Here is a 17,123-nt window from a genome sequence, read left to right on the forward strand (position 1 = left end):
AGATGAAGTCATATAAATGGGTGGAAAATAGCTGATGATAAGGCACCTTTTGTGAAGGTGCTGGTGACTTAAATAATTCATATGGAATTAGTTTTGTTGAAAGTTTGGGATTAATAGGAAACGTATGACGAGCGTCACGGTTAGACAAGTGTCTGAGACCGCACGTGTAAGTAACCATGGCAACGCGACTGTCGATCACACCACGTGCATATAATATGCTGGCTTATCTATATACAGGATATATAGATATAGCCTTGATAGAGTGATTTGTGAAGGCACCGCGCGAATCCCTGTCTTCCCATTGGTGGAGACACTGGGCAGCGCAACTTTCAAACTCGCCTCGTGTCTTCCCCCACCACCCTTCACCACGTTTTGGACCACGCTTCGAATCCTCCCCCACCCTTCCAGCCGACAACGAACGTAAACGAAGCTCGCTGTGCGTAAACTGCTAAACTCCCAACTGACATTACTTTGTCAGCCTTCGCGTAGTGCACTGATAGCTACTGAGAGCTCCGGTGTTTCCTAACCTCAAAGTGATAATCGTGCAATCGCGACGTTATCAGCTGATAATATTCCATTATTGCGAATTGTGTGAATAACGTTTGTGAAGTGTGGAGTGTGCAAGTGTTCCCTTTCCATTGTGGAGGCACTACAGACTATTTATTTCTAGAAACTGTCGATTCTACATTTCCTGCCAATTATTGTAATAAAAGTAAGTATATTATTAAGGCAGATTATTATTTTCATAATTTATTGTTATATTTCTGACAGATTATAATTATCATAATATGATGTCAATATCCAGTTCACTTGAGAATTTTAATAAATTCCTTGGGCTTAGAAATGAAATTCATTAGTTGGTAGCCATTGATATTCAAGTATATTGAATTCATTGATATTCAGGTTGAGATATATTATAACTATACCTACACAATATCATTGTGGATAATGGATAGAATTTATACTCCAAGTTGCATGAAATGTCATCTATGAGTGAGAAATAATGCAAAACTAATATTCATTTTTAAATATCCCAATGTTCACTAGTTTATTACAGCAGTAGCTACTATTTAGAATACTACAATAATAAACTAATGAACGCATTACGACGATATTTCATTAATAAGGTACAATGATAATGTATTTTGAAGTGATTACGCTACTATCATCAAACATCAAAGTTCCAAAATCGGGGACCGAGCTTCGCTCTGGAGTACAAAAGCATAAAAAATTTATTACGAAAGAAGAAATTATTATAATATGCATAGTTCATACAGAAATGTTCTATCTAATCACAGTGAATTGAGATTAATTCCCAGAGGAATGCAAAAATTTCCCTCACAAAAGCCCGGTTGAATAAAGCCCGTTAAATTTTAATCCTGAATAATTTCACGTGAACCAAATCAGAGAAGACCATTTCAAAAAGATGGCTCTACTGGAATTGACGGGATTAAAAATAACCCGGCATTTTCGCAACCGTCACTAAGTACCTGATTGAATGATTACAAAAGTTCAACAGCTGAGTCATAATTTTGACACAGTCCCACACACATGAACTCGCTCACTCATTCCATCATCAACAGACGACGAAATAATTATCAGATGCTTTTCCAAGGATGAATAATAATTATTATCCTTTTAATGCCCTTCAGCGAGTTTTCCCAGGGATGAGACCTAGTACAATTGAATTTTTATATTATAAACCTACAATGTTCTGAATTTCGTGAGAATCGTTAGAGCCGTTTTCGAGATCCGGTAAAATACAAACTTATAAACATCTAAATATATAAACAGAAATTGCTCGATTAATAGTATAGAATAGATTGTTAAATAGTTATTATAGTTAAATTATTATTGTTAAATAGTTAAATAGTATAGAATAGTTATTAAAGCTGCGTTTACACCAAAGTTAATAACAAAGTGTTATTAACTTAATCCTTATAGAATCTATTAGATTGAACATAACTTATCATACACATGTGTTTGTCAAGATCCGTTCAATCTAATAGAATCTATAAGAATTAAGCTAGTAACATTTTGTTAATTAAGCAGCGTTTACACCAAATCCAGCGTTTAATCCTTGTAGATTCCATTAGATTGAATATATCTTATCATACATATGATGAACATATGTGCTTGTCAAGTTCCGTTCAATCTAATAGAATATATAAGGATCAAGTTATTAACAAAATGTTAATGTTAGCTGGTGTAAACCCAGCTTAACTTTGGTGTAAACCCAGCTTTATAGTCGCATATTATTCCATCAGTATATCTACTCAAATTTGTTATTATTGAGAAGTTTTTTTTTATTTTTGGGAAGATTTTTATTTCAATTCAACTGATAAGCATCTGAACGATTGTGCTTTATTTTAATCTAATATGTAAAGCAGCCTAAAGTTTCAAATCAAGTTATTTCAAGTGATTCAAGTGATTTGACTTATTGGCAGATGGCAGACACTAGGATGAAGCTTGAAGCTTCAAAATAAATATTGGATTCGATCATACAAATTGTCTGAATATACGCTTTCAAATTTACACAACATGATTCATTTGGATTTTTGATTCCATGTATCTTCTTAGATCTTTTCAAGTCTCAAAAATCATCCAATTTTATTTTTATTGTCCCATTCAATCGCCGGGCATAGTAGTAGTAGAAAATAGTGAATTTAATGTTTAGATATAAATAACGCAAAGTAAATCCTTATAGCTTGTTTTGGTGGAGAGTCCCTTGTGAGACAATTTAAGCCGTCAGTGGGCCTTATAACTGTCATACTTCAGCTGGGACTGACATTTAAACGTGCCCATCCTATAAAAGATTATATGTAAATCTTGTAAACTTTGAGATTGAGATTAATCTCGGTAACTTTTAGTAAATTATGTAGCCTACAGTTGGCTACTAGTTTATTTTTATTCTTAAACTAGCTCGGCCTAGAAGTATCAAATATACAAAACTAACATAAGCTTAATATTACTAAAAAATGGCTTTTCTTTGCTTATAATCTTCACTCCCAGTCGAATACAAAATGCTGTACTATAATGGTGAACTATTCTATATGCATTTGATAGTAGGCAGTATAATGAAACAGTAGCAATGAAGTCACGGTAAATGAGTTTAACACTGATTGAGATTGAAGTGTATAACGTGTAGGCTACCCACCCACTGATTTAATTTTTTATAAGCTTACGGTATCTCACTAATACCCAGGAAATAAATAACTCAAATAAATTACCAAACTTTTCCTCCAAAATCCTCAAAAGCTTAAAATATGAATCTAGAAAAAGCTTTAAAAAATTTTAAAATAAAATTCAATTATTGAAAACAATGTTTATGAAAAAAGTTAATATAATTACGAATGGACATTGTTTTCCAAAAAAATGAATTTTATTGTGAAATTATCCATATTCAAATTATATTTTAAATTATCTTGCAACGATTGTTGCAAGATAATTTTATATAAATATAAAAAATAAGACGATAACTGGTTTTCTGTCGCAGTAAACTTCAAATATATAGAATGCAGTATTCGATATTTGAAGTCTACTGCAACAGAAAACCAGTTGTTAGTCGTCTTATTTTTTGGGCCCAACAATAACACCAATAATTTTAATTTACACATGTGTAAACACCGCTGAGACTGGCAATAAATGATGACGTCTGTTGAATAGCAATAAACAATATTGATAGATTGAATGAAATCAGGTCTGCGCCCTGCGTCAGTGGCCAGGTCGTTCACACCACGTGGCGTTCATATTGTCTCAGACCTTCATTTCGATTGTTTTCCATCTTGACTTTGCCTTGCGATATTGTTAGTCGTGAATGGCGAGTAACTTACTCTGGGAATTTTTTTTCAAGAACATAGTGAATTCTTTATAATCAGGCATCTACAGAACAAGTCTTCTTGGGCTGTTTGTTCCAATCACAATCGAATTTCTTACAATTTGGTCTGATTGAGCTTGGGAAGAAAGAAGAGTACAGTATTGTGAAAAATAATGAACATTCAATATTGACAACCATTTTAATCTATTTTCTAGTTCATAGTCTATCATTTTTGACCTGCATTTCACACGTTCCAATGTGAACATTTCAATTTTAACAAATTTTGTTCCATGTAATGGAATATGATCGTTAAAAGTGTCTAAAGTAACTTATGTTTTGCTCTGATCAAAGCTAATATAAAGTGAATCTAAGCTGAAATATATTATAGTATTGTACTAAATAGATGCATTAATTGGTGAAGAGATTGAATTTTAGTATAATCAATCATCCAAGTGTGATGATTATGATTAGTTTAGATAAATTATTGTTAGTAGATTAATTTGGTAATCATTCATCACATTACCAATCCTACCATTTAGTATATTGAATTATTTGGTAATTGATTATTTATCATCAATAAATTTTATTCATTGAAGTGGTAGATTGTGAGGAGCTAGCCCGTGAATACTATGATCAGAGTTATAAGCTACAGAGGAAAACATACTTTTAGACATAGGACTTGGAAATTAGAAGGAAGGGTAGTTTCAACTTGTACTCGTAGTTATTTGGTAGCATTTTTAGTCATCTACATTCTACATTTCATTGAAGTATTGAGGGATCAATACTTTGTGAAAGTCAGTGTTTTGTCATTAACATAGAGTGCACCGAAACAGTGCGTTGAAGTGGGCGATGCTTGCGGGTGGTTCGAATTGTCAAGTAGAAAGAAGCAGAACTGGAACAAAGATCCTCGAGATCCCAATTATTATGCAGCGAGATCTTTGTCGAGAAAAAGGAACAAAGGGATGATTGCTAAGCGTCGTCGTATCGGGCGCTGAATTGAAATGTTGGAACGTAGGTCATGGTCCAAGTATACAAAACCGTGCCGCAACCCCATCTACTCCCATTGCTAGCGGGGTTTCAACCACCCTTTCACCCAAACTTTGCACTCAGACACGGCTTGCAACCAAGCCAGAAGCCACGTGCCTCTCATACCCCATCAGGTTACCTCTTCATCACTCACTAACACCAGTACACCACCCTCACCGTCTTCCAACCCTTTTCTCAGTCACTCACTAACTCTCTCTCACTCTCTCTCTCTCTCTGCCCTTCATTTTCTTTCTCTCTCTCTCATCCTCTTTCTCTCTATTGCTTTCTCTCCTTCTCTCTGACTGTCTGTCTTCCTATTTCACTCTTTCTATTTAAATGCAGGCTCTTGAACTGAAGCTCTTCTTAGCATCGCTATCAAACAAGGAAAGGCCATTTTCCACAATGATGTTTCACTCTTCTCATTATTTGGGTTAGATCGAGAGCATAGGGGATTGATAGGCCTACTGCAAATTGATAGTTTCGGAGTCGAGTAATTTGTTGATTATTGAAGATATAAGAAGTAAACTTGAAGAAGGAAGAACTAAGAGAAAATTGAAATAGATAGTTCCAATTATGAATGGGAGGTAGTAAGTGAATAATTAATTAGATAGTAGAGGTAGAAATAGAAAATAATTTAATTTGTCTAGAAAATCTATAATTATCATTCTTGAGCAAACATTCTCTTTGTCCTGTTTGAAAGTGTATACAATAAAAAAATGATGATTGATAAAAAAACTTTAGTCGAGTGGTTTGAATACAATAAACAAATTAAAAATACTCCGTATGAATGAAGCTATGAACTTTTACAGAGCATTATACTTGATTCCTTTAGAGATATTGGCATTATTGTTTTCTCTCTTTCATTATCAATTCAAATCGTCAAATAAATTACCACTTGGGCTATCAGTAAAGAATGTTTTGATTTTTTCTACATATTGCAATATTTTCTGAAATATTGCAGAACCTGAAGGAAAATAGTATGCTGATAACAAGACAAATTTACGAAATCGTATGCTCTTTTCAAATAACTGTTCTCAATAAAAATGTTTAGTGACGAATTTGCAATCAATCACTGTATCAATAACGTAAGTGAAACAATATTTGAACGTAATCAGAGTCTACTTGTCTCTGACGTCATGTCTTTATGCTATCTGAATTTTAGTAGACACAATTGTACACTTGCAAGGTTTTGAAATCAATGTTTGTTGAGGTATTGCAATACATCCAAATAAATAAATGAGTGTTCACGTAGCCTACCATTGTCGTGAATAGAAAGAGCTTTCTATGCAATTGAAGTATTGCTTGAAACTGTTGAAAGCTACATAAACTATAACTTTAAAAGTTATAAACTATTATGATTTGAATGTGTTTATTATAATTTTATCGCAGCATTCCTCAATATTTTACTTCAATAGCACACTTCTTCCTTTTCTCATTCGATTTCCAGGATCTCATATTGCAATTCAATAATAATTTATTGATGCCATTATATCATTGGAAAGACCGGTGGTAATCGCCAATCCTTCCATTCTCTACAGCTAACCTTGAAACATCTGAAAATTGAGCTGCAATATGCATAATATACTGATAATTATTATATGATAAATTATTCAATGTTCGACCCACTAAGAGCCGTTCTCGGCTCGCACGAGCAAATCGTTGTTCGGCCTTCATTATAAACATTAACCTCCAACGTTCCAATAACCTTTCATTTTAGCGCTTGTTTCCTGCTATCTATTCCAAAACATCATCTGATCGCTTAATGTTATAGAGCCCACCAAATCACATAAAAGGAAATAAACAAAAACATCCTAATTAATTAAACTTGGAGTATCAATTTCAGAAATATATAAAAATATGTGATTCTGGCAAAAACAGAAATAGGTAAACTTCCAATTTAGTTCCTGCTTTACTTCAAGAGCAATCCAACCACGTGAAGTATTTCAAGAATAAACATTATCCATTTACATCATTGTATTTCATTTACATAATTTTCAATGAGTTATCATATTATCAAAATGTAGCCTGATATCACCAATTCGGCAATTCCAATAGCATAAGTAGTAAGTGTATTGGTGATATTACAATATTAAAGTGGTTAAAAAGATGCGTGTATTGGGATTCTTTACGCACAGATTCAAGTTCACTTCTTCCAATAATTTAAATAAATTACTTAATGGAGGAAAGAAGCTGATAATTAAAACAAGAATTCAATCTGAGTCTACTTATACAGATGAGATCCATTAACCCCTCGGCAGTTAATTCCTCAAACTTCGATAACAAGAAAGGAAGGCTGCAATGATTATTATATGGAAGATGATGAAAAAACCAACTGGAAAAATACGTGACTGGAGAGCACAAAAGACTGCGAAGAATGACAAAGAAGGAAAAACGAGATTGAGCAACAGAAAAAAAGGGAGCGAGCCACAGAGTATGCGGGTGAGAAGCGAAGCAGTGAGAATTGAGAGAGAAAGATTGTTAGTGAGAGAGAAACGATGAAGAGTGAGTTGCGCGAACTGGAAACCTTGGCCTGGATTTGGGTTGTGAGAAACGAGGGCACGCACAAGCCACGTGGATTCCCAAAACACAGTCCAGGCCTCGACACGTGCAACAAAACAAGACACGTGTAGTGACGTCACATCACCCCTCTACCCACCTCCAACCAATGGTAGTAAACGCTACAGGCGTACGGTACGTAATGGGCAGGCTGACACGCCGGTTATGCCGGCAATTTGAGGGCTACCGCCAACCCGTGGCCCTCCCTAAAAACGCACCCCATTTGACCCTCGCGGTTTGACAAACAAATTTTTTCCTTTACCCTAAACCAGGAAGGAAACAGCTACCCGGAAACAAACAGCGGTTTGACTTTGAAGAAGCAGGTGAGAAGAGGTGTTTAGAAACTGGTGCTTTCTTAGCAATTCTCTCATATCTCTCAAATACGTAATCCTTAACCTGATTTCTTTGTGGCAAAAACATCAAGATTTTGACTCTGTTATTGTAGCCTACTACTTGATCAATCAATCATTTATTCAATCATATACAATAATTATATTGTTTCATATGAGAAGGCACAACAGGCCCAAAACTGTCCCTTTTCAAATATATACTACAGTCAAATTCAAAATTATGATGAAAAATTTATTCTTCGCAAAATTAACACATTCTCCAATTTAAAATACCAAATATTAAATAACTTAAGTTGTTCGTTAATATTTGCTTGATTATTGGGATGAATGTGTGTGTAAACGATCAGAAATGTTGATTTGATAATAATTATTTAAAATGCCATATTTGATTCTAAATGACTTGAGTCGAATTCTTTGCTTTCAAAAAATATTTTTTCTACAACTGTGCGTAAAAAAAGAATTTGCATACTCAATTCTTCTCGTAAAACAGCTTATTTCTGAGGAGGATCTACTTTTTTGCTCGCTAACCATCTGCGCATGCGCAGTAGATTTTCTTTATGCTCGCTAATCATTCGCGCATGCGCAGAAGAGTTTCTTTACGCTCGCTAATCAGCTGATGATAAGCAGCTTGCCAAAAGTAGGTCAGATCTTAACCTAAAAAGTTGGTAATTAATTGTACCGGTTCTGCTTAAGCAGCCATGATGGATATCAGTGGAGATGAATTATTATTATAACCCTGCCAGATAATAAGTAATTTAACAGGTTTGTGCAGTTGTAGAAAAAATGTTGTATGTAATTCGCGCATAATGCTTCTTTATCGCTCTTGCAAAATTATCACGCTCCGCTTCGCGTCGCGTGATAACTGTTTTACGCGAGCGATAAAGTCGCCCATTACGCTCTTAATACATAAATAGCTAATATATGAAACATGCAGATCATCAAAGTTAATGAAATGTTGAAAGGCCCTTGAATGATCCTGACTGCTGTTTGTATAATATGACGATTGAGTTCTTTTATATAAAATGCATGTTTAAACCAAGGGAGAATACAATACTGAATAGTTAGAAAGGCATAAGTTGATAGACAAACTTTTTGCCATGTTTTATATTTATGTTACTCATCACCAACCCCATTCAACCGTTCTCCCTTGTTTACATAGAAATGAGACTTGATTTGCTCAAGCGTAAATGCAATCCTCATTGCTATTATGGATATGGTATCATGCTCTGTTGATGAGACGCATAATCACCATGGGTCCAAGATCACTCATTAAGAGCAAAATAATAATGATATGAAAGTTACCATCTCTCTTTTCAAAATTGCTTTCGTTTTTCCCATTTTCAATTAACCTTTTTCCCCTAATCTGCTATATAAACTTTAGTATTCATGACGTTAACCGCGTTTCCCAATAAATGAATTCAATTTTCAATTGAATCTACCCATCTTACAGTCTGGTTGGTATGGTTGTACAAAAACCTGTTAAATTTTAATCATGATTAAATTCTACAAGAACCAATCAGAGAAGTTTTATCCGAGAAAATAGGTAATGCTCTTTGAAAACTGAAAAAATCAGTTTTTTCTGAGAAACAGACTTCTCTTGGCTCTCGTAGCATTTAATCGGGATTGAAAGTTAACAGACTTTTGTGCAACAGTGTAATTTATTGCGTATTTTTTCCTATTTCTATTCATATTGCATACAATTCCAGAACTCATCTGAGCATCACCCTTTTCATGAACGTAGAAAAATGAAAATTTCCCAACACAGAAATTGATAAAACATAATACCAGTGTCCAGTGAACCATTTAATCACATGTTTACACGCTAGCTTCAAAATAGGGATGACGTAACTTGTTCCCCCTTCTCCTTCTGTGGAGCCTACTCACTCCTCAAAATGATCCTCGAAGAAGCGATGTTTATGATAGCCTTTGATCAGCTTGTGGACACATCCTGCCCCCTCCCCCTTCTTTGTCTTATGGCTGTGTTTGCGAGAACACGTGTTTGACAGTGACTTGAAAGCTTTTGGAGAATGACCTCTGATACAAAGACAGTTTAGCATGAGCATTATTGAGGGATTATCTACCCCCTGCCATCTACAACCCAAATAAACCATCCACGTCCAGCTTCCCCCACTGTGTATAGCTAATCATATTTTATTTAACAAGTTCTTCATCCTTTTTTATTTGGCGATACCATTGCGTTACGGTTAACAAAATAGAGTCAACGCGCTTGCTTTAACGGTTGGCAGCTTTTCCATTTCCACCTCGTAATTGCCACATTCTTGTTTCATTTCCATTTTTTTTACAAATTCCGGAAAAACATTATTTAGTTATGAATGAATGAATGGATCAGTGCCATTTGGCTTTAATATAGATATCATACCATATTACCGTATTCCTAACACAAGTCGTGAAGGCACACAATCCTTACAAAATAAAAAATATTACTAAATTGAAAAAGATAACTCTTTTTGTGCAATATATTCAGTACTTCTTGTACAAATAATTCTTACAAATTTTCCATCATCCTGTGGATCATAGACAAGTTGGTGTTCCACCTACCAAACTTGATTATTGTGTTCATTTTCTCTCCTGGAGTTTTACCAAACTTCACAATCACAATTATGATAGAAAATGGTACTGTTTATCCCTTCTTTGATAAAATCATACAAGAGTGCTCTTCCAACAATAGACACGAACTGACAAAAACAAAGGTGATTGGTTGTGGAATATCATCATAATTGGGAGTTGAAGGGGGGAGATTAGAATAGCACGGCTATAAATGGCACCACATTCGTCCACGTGGTGACCTGATTTCGGGTTTGTGGTTGTGTAATAATCGACTTTATCTGACCACCGACATGCAAGCTGTCCTTGTTTTTCCATACATTCACCCTCCTCTTCCTCAACCCCTGCCTCTCACCCTCTAGATCATCATCTATTCTGGGATTCTGTTGTTCTTATCTGGAGTCGGATCCTAGTGTGTGTGACGTGACCTGTCATCTACAAGTGATAAGCGTGTCACGGAAACTAGGTCTTCGGCGTCATCTCATGTGCATCTGATAAGCATGATTAAGCACGACAAACAACAATACTGAGCAGTATTGACCTGCTGCTATTGGGAGGAGGAAGCTTGGGTCTTGCAATATAATTCGTTTGCAGTTAGAAATTAGAAAATTTCTAGAGTTAAGACGATTCATTCATGCATTCATCCCATTTATGCAGGAAGTGAAACCATAGAACGCATGAAAGCCATTCATATTATGATGAAAAACACAAATACAAATTATCAACCAAATTTTATTATCATACATTTAAAACAGCTATACCCTATACATTCATAAACGCAATATATATTTATAATAGGCAGGAATATATTATATTAATAACTGTTATAAATATATAATAAATAAAGTGCTTGAACTTTTCCAATTGTTTTTCATACGGAAATAATTATAGGCTACGACAACATCCCAGATAATAAGACACCTGTTATCATACTATGATGTATTTTTGTTCAATGAATCTACTGTACTACATTATTTCATAAACTGAATGAGTTCCAGTACATCAATCAATGCAGTGCCTAGATGTCATATTGATAATGCGTCTAATCAATTTTATCTCTCATAATTACATACATTTTCAATTTAGAATGACACTTAAAACAAAATTAATTCATCCTATTCCATATGCTTTGGTACAATAGGTATCAATAAATGTATTCTATGATATATCGATATTAAGATAATATAATAATCTGCTATATCGATACTACGATACAGTATAACGATATAAGTTTGATGAGTAGAATAATAAAAAATCTGGTGTGGCGCACTCACACAACTTTCCTTGCCGTTATGAAAATTTATCACCTGACGCTAGTGTTCCCGCGCATCTCAAGTCTACTATTCAAAGATCCAAGCCAGCTGGTGACAGGACAATAAGGCTGGAGAGGAGACACACAAAGTTTCCTACCTCTTCATAGTGAATGATTTAATAGAATCAACAGTTGCCAACAGTTTGTAATTGAAATAATAACATTTTCTCGAATTTCGAGCTTATTTTCAATTTTAGGTGAAAATGTCACTGAACATTAATTATTGAAGAGATTTTCATGCTCAATCTTTTCCACTTGGAATTTTTTGTTTAAATTGTATCTAAAGCCTGATAATTGGGAATCTAAAATCAAACTTTGCGTAGATGGGGCGGAGCTCCTGAAATTTTTACAGATATGAGACTTGTGGCAGTTGATAGAGCTTATCAATGACTATTTTAAGTATAAATTTGATCAGAATCGTTGGAGCCGTTTTCGAGAATATCGCGAAAAACCCTGTTTTTGACAACATTTTCGCCATTTTATCCGCCATCTTGAAATGCATTTGATCGAAATTGTTCGTGTCGGATCCTTATATTGTAAGGACCTTAAGTTCCAAATTTCAAGTCATTCCGTTAATTGGGAGATGAGATATCGTGTACACAGACGCACATACACTCATACACACACACACACACACACACACACACACACACACACACACACACACACACACACACCACACACACACACACACACCACACACACACACCACACACACACACACACACACACACACACACACACACACACACACACACACACACACACACACACACACACACACACACACACACACACACACACACACACACACACAGACCAATACCCAAAAACCACTTTTTTGGACTCAGGGGACTTATAGAAATTTGCAAATTAAGGTACCTTAATTTTTTCGGAAAGCAATACTTTCCTTACCTATGGTAATAGGGCAAGGAAAGTAAAAACGTCATCAATCCTATGATTTAAAACGCTATGATTTTCGTACATACAGTTTATTTTTTCAATGCTTCCTACACTGATATTATAAGTGAATACTTATAATAATAATTATACTAACTGTCATCCATATTGTTGATGTATAGAATAGACTTTTAATGCTTCCTCTACTGGTATTATTTCAATTTTAATTCATTTTTCACGACTTCATAAATTATGAACTGTGATGTATATTTTTATTTTTATTAATGTTCATGTAATTTTTTAGGATGGCACCCACCGTTTGCTGCTCTGATAACGATGATAGAAGAATACCTTTCCAGCTGGAAACTCATCTTCTAGCACTAAGGATAGCATCAAGAGCATCGAGTAAGTCCTTCTCATATCTCTCAATACATTTTTCCATTCTGTTGCCGACTTATGAATTTTATTACAAAACATGAATAATGTATGTTTTAGATGTGAATTAACAAATAATATTAATGACAGATTTATTTGTGGATGTAAACTTCATGTCATAGAAACGATAGATTTATTTTTAAACCATTTTTGTGAAGGGTATTTAGATTTATATTTTTATTTATATTTATTTTTAAATATATGAACATCACAAAACATGAATTGAAAAACTCATTCGTGGATGTAGGTGGATTTAGCTCACAATGTCCATGAAAATCTATGAATGGAAAAGTGGATACTTTTGTTTGGTGGTTATTTTGTTCCAAATTTGATGCTTTATTACCAGTTAATTGACTTTTGCGCCCGACAACCAACGTTGTAGTCTATTTCGGGCGACTGATTGCAAAACAATGCCTTAATTAAGTGCAGGCCTGAGGCCCGCGTCACACTGTCAGGTCACAAGTACATTGTTCCCTAGAAATAGTTCATTTTCCAAATTGGCACGAATAGGCTAACTGAATCGATTAAACCGCCTGAATGGCATGCCATTGCCATGACTGGCATAGTGGCACGTGGCTTGCCTCTAATGTTGAATGAAACATCAAGCGAACCACCGAATCAATATGCCATTGTCTTATGTCGCTCATGGCTCTTGGCTAGATCCAATTCATTATTGATAGTTAATCGAAAAGCTCGGCCCCCGATGAATTAGAGATAACCGTAAATAAAACAAAGGATGGCCAATTTCGTTCGTGAGTTGACTTCGTATCAACATTATGTTTTGCAATTCATGAAGACTTCCTGATACAAAGGGATAAACACTATCATTTTTCTCTGATTGAAGTAACATTGATGATTTTTCATACAAATTATATATTTTTCTATAATAAGATTTTCTTGAAGCTACTAGACATTATTCGGTTGTCGTAATCATTGGCATCATTGTGTTACGAAGCATCATTGTGATCACCTCAAAACTATAATCGCAAAAATGTAAGCTTAGACTCTTTATAGTTCACATAATGTTTGACCTTGATCTTTCGTGTAAGCTTCATCACAGGAATTCGAAGTTCAAATTCCATTTTATTTCCTAATTGATTCAATTCCAACTACATAACCTGGATCATGTAGGGTTTTATTTGTAGGCGGCTGACTATTTTATTTTTTCAAATGCGAGCTACATGATTGGAACTCAGCTCAGGTTTGGAATCATTTCTATTTATCTTAGTGTTAGGATCTCTAGTGTTCAAGGACCTCTTGAATATTTCTTGAATCATACAATTATACATTGCGTAATGAAGTAGAGAATTGTACTTATTTCAACAAACACCAAGCAAATTCGTATGTGAAGATTTCATTTACTATTTGAATTATAATCTTGGAGAAAATTCACACAGTACTGGAATAATAAATTAAACTTTTAATAAATAAACTATACTTAGCCTACCTACTAATAGATTTGAAATAAAGGAGTAATATACATGAGCTTATTATCTATTTTTATTGCAAATCTTAGACCGTGAATGACAACTTTTACTTGATGATTCTATTACTTCTCTCGAGTATGAAATTCTTGATTCATGAGATCCTCTATTACTTCTGAAGATGTAGGATTATATTTTGGGAAATTGATAAGTTGTCAGGCCGGACAATAACCATAGGTTATTGGAATTGGAACGAAGGCCATGAGCGGTATTTTCATCATTTTGTTAGGAGCATGTGGCTTCAAGAAAAGTGGGCCGTGAAGGTAAAAAGAAGGCCGGTCGACGTTGCCAACTTTCAATGTGACTGATGATTTGGGGAGAGATCACAAATTTTGCACCAAAGTCGATACTTTACACCTTCGAAACGAATTTTGACGTTTTTAATATTGATGGGCTTTCAGACAGCTGAGAGAAAATTTATGAGTTCATTTGACTACTCAGAAATGCTTGTTCCAGAATTTGTTTGGGTTTGGAGAGAGTGCAAGTTATAATAATAAGAATAAATGTGTTGCTGTCATACTCGAGTTCTGAGGTGCACTCGCAGTAACTCTATTGTTATATGCATTAATATGCATTAATAATGTAAAATTATAAATTCCATTGAATTTGAGGGAAGTATCCTTTAAAAATTTCTAGACATTTCCAACGAAAAGTTTATTGATCTTAAGGTAATAGAAAACTTGAAGTATATATTTAAACATGCCTGTAGTTGAGGGATTCAAAAGATGGTCTTCAATGCATTCATACATCAACCGTACCAAGTGGAGATGGCTACAATACAGGCATACAGGTTACGAATTAAAGCTATAAAACTTTACCACATTCTTGACCTATCAAATAGATTAGTCGAATTTATGAGCGGGGTTGTGGTTCTAAGATCAAGTTATCAAATTTTCTTAGACTTGTTTGAGTTTCAATTGGAATATTTCAATAAATTATTCCTATTCGATCTCTAAATGTTATGAATTTCGTCGTTATAGAGGTTTACGTCAATCTCTGAAACATAAGGATCACTCTAATTACATAACTGTATTAAGTATTCCATTACTCAAACCAGCAATTCCATTTCTCCAGGATTGATAGTTTTATTCAAGGGAATATAATACTATTCTATCCACCTTTATGCAATCGATAAAGCTTATTGAAGGTTTTGACTGGATAATTTTTAGCAGGCTGACCTAACTAACTGGCTTGGCGAACGAATAAGTATAGAACATCAGATTCACTTTCCAATTGTAAGTTCCATCCAATCCCACTCTGAATCAGTTGAAGAGAATACAAAATCCTAGGCAGAATTTCGATTGAATCAATCGTTAAGATTGTCTTGCAGGATTTGAGTTTTTCCTAACTTATTTAATAATTTTTGTAGGTTGAAGCTTTACAAAGGTTGAAAGTGAAGCAGTAGTTAAAAGAGTCTCTTCAAATAAACTGATTATAATTTGTGAATCAGTGAAAATGATACGTTATATCATCAAATGTTTACACAAAAAATTGTAAGACCTGATTGGAATTCTCATTGAATGATTGGAAAAATGTATGTTTCCTTAATAATTTTAACACTTATATTGAAGACATACCGGTAGACCGGTAGGCCTTCCGGTTGAAACCCGAAAACACCAGAAATAGCCTACAGTGTGTCAGTAGAGCCTACTTCAGGTTGTGAGCGTGTTTCGTCATGGTTAACAAGAGAACAGAATAAATAATTGAGTGGTGTGTGAGCGTGTATGTGTGTGTGTGTGTGTGTGTGTGTGTGTGTGTGTGTGTGTGTGTGGTGGGCGGGATGCAACGAAATAGTAACACACGTTCATGCCAAACACAGAAAAAAGAGGACGAAAAAAATGCGGCTGCTAAAACTAATGATAAAATACACGTGCTGAGATCAGAGGCCAACGTAAACACAGCGGGGGTATAGTTTTCAGTTCACAGTTACCTTGAAAAAAATACTGCGTGTCGCGTTGCTACATGAGACCTACTTTGCTGATGCACTAGTTTAATGGATTTACTGTTTCGTATATTATGATAACTGACCTCTTAAAACGCTCACTCGAGAGAAACATGTTTGTTTCCTGAAAAATTGTGTCACAACAGTTGTAAACTGGCTGCGAAACTATCAAGCATTTTATGTTCCAACTAATAATAATTTGTTAAGTTCTTGCTGCTATAGGTTTCAGAATTTTTCATATTCGAGGCTGATAAGGATTTGTCAAGATGTATGTAATATGACAAGCACTGAAGATATCTAATTACTGTGTACTGCCAATGAGGTGAGATTCGATTTCGAATATCTAACGAGTGAATCTATCAGTGCAAATAAGTCGTTTAAATAATTCAATGATTGAGCTGATGAAATTTTCGATCAAAGCATACATGAGTTCAGTAACTATGTTGAACAGTCATACAGTATAAGTTGATGAACATAACTTCAAGTGATTTTGGTATGATAGAAATTTAATACTGCAATACAATATTTCCAAGAGAAAGAATGAGTTTGAACGTCTGTTTTCGTTTTTCAGTACTGACCAATAAACAAAGTTGTTTATTACTGACTATAATCTTTCCGGAATCTTTCATTCGATCTTTCGTAGATGACATGTAGAAAAAAACTATTACTAAATGAGAAATCCAAATTCCTCCCCCTTGTAATAAAAAATACACTACATAAAAACGATATTTATAAC

At 34.6% G+C, this 17,123-nt stretch overlaps 1 protein-coding gene across 2 annotated transcripts in view; it reads left to right on the forward strand.

The window, feature by feature from the left end:
• The first annotated feature begins 302 nt into the window (after nucleotides 1-302).
• The window catches only part of LOC111050449, a 54,661-nt gene continuing 37,840 nt past the window's right edge, over nucleotides 303-17,123 (forward strand). Inside the window, exons 1-2 of one of the 2 annotated variants that reach the window (XM_022336773.2) lie at nucleotides 303-712; nucleotides 12,831-12,931. In XM_022336773.2, coding sequence (XP_022192465.1) covers nucleotides 12,832-12,931 — 100 coding nt within the window. In that variant the 5' untranslated portion in view covers nucleotides 303-712; nucleotide 12,831. The remainder of the gene's footprint in view (nucleotides 713-12,830; nucleotides 12,932-17,123) is intronic. The other variant, XM_022336772.2, reaches the window with a different exon arrangement.

Source organism: Nilaparvata lugens, chromosome 7 (genome assembly GCF_014356525.2).
Source record: "Nilaparvata lugens isolate BPH chromosome 7, ASM1435652v1, whole genome shotgun sequence".
Taxonomy (NCBI): Eukaryota; Metazoa; Arthropoda; class Insecta; order Hemiptera; family Delphacidae; genus Nilaparvata; species Nilaparvata lugens.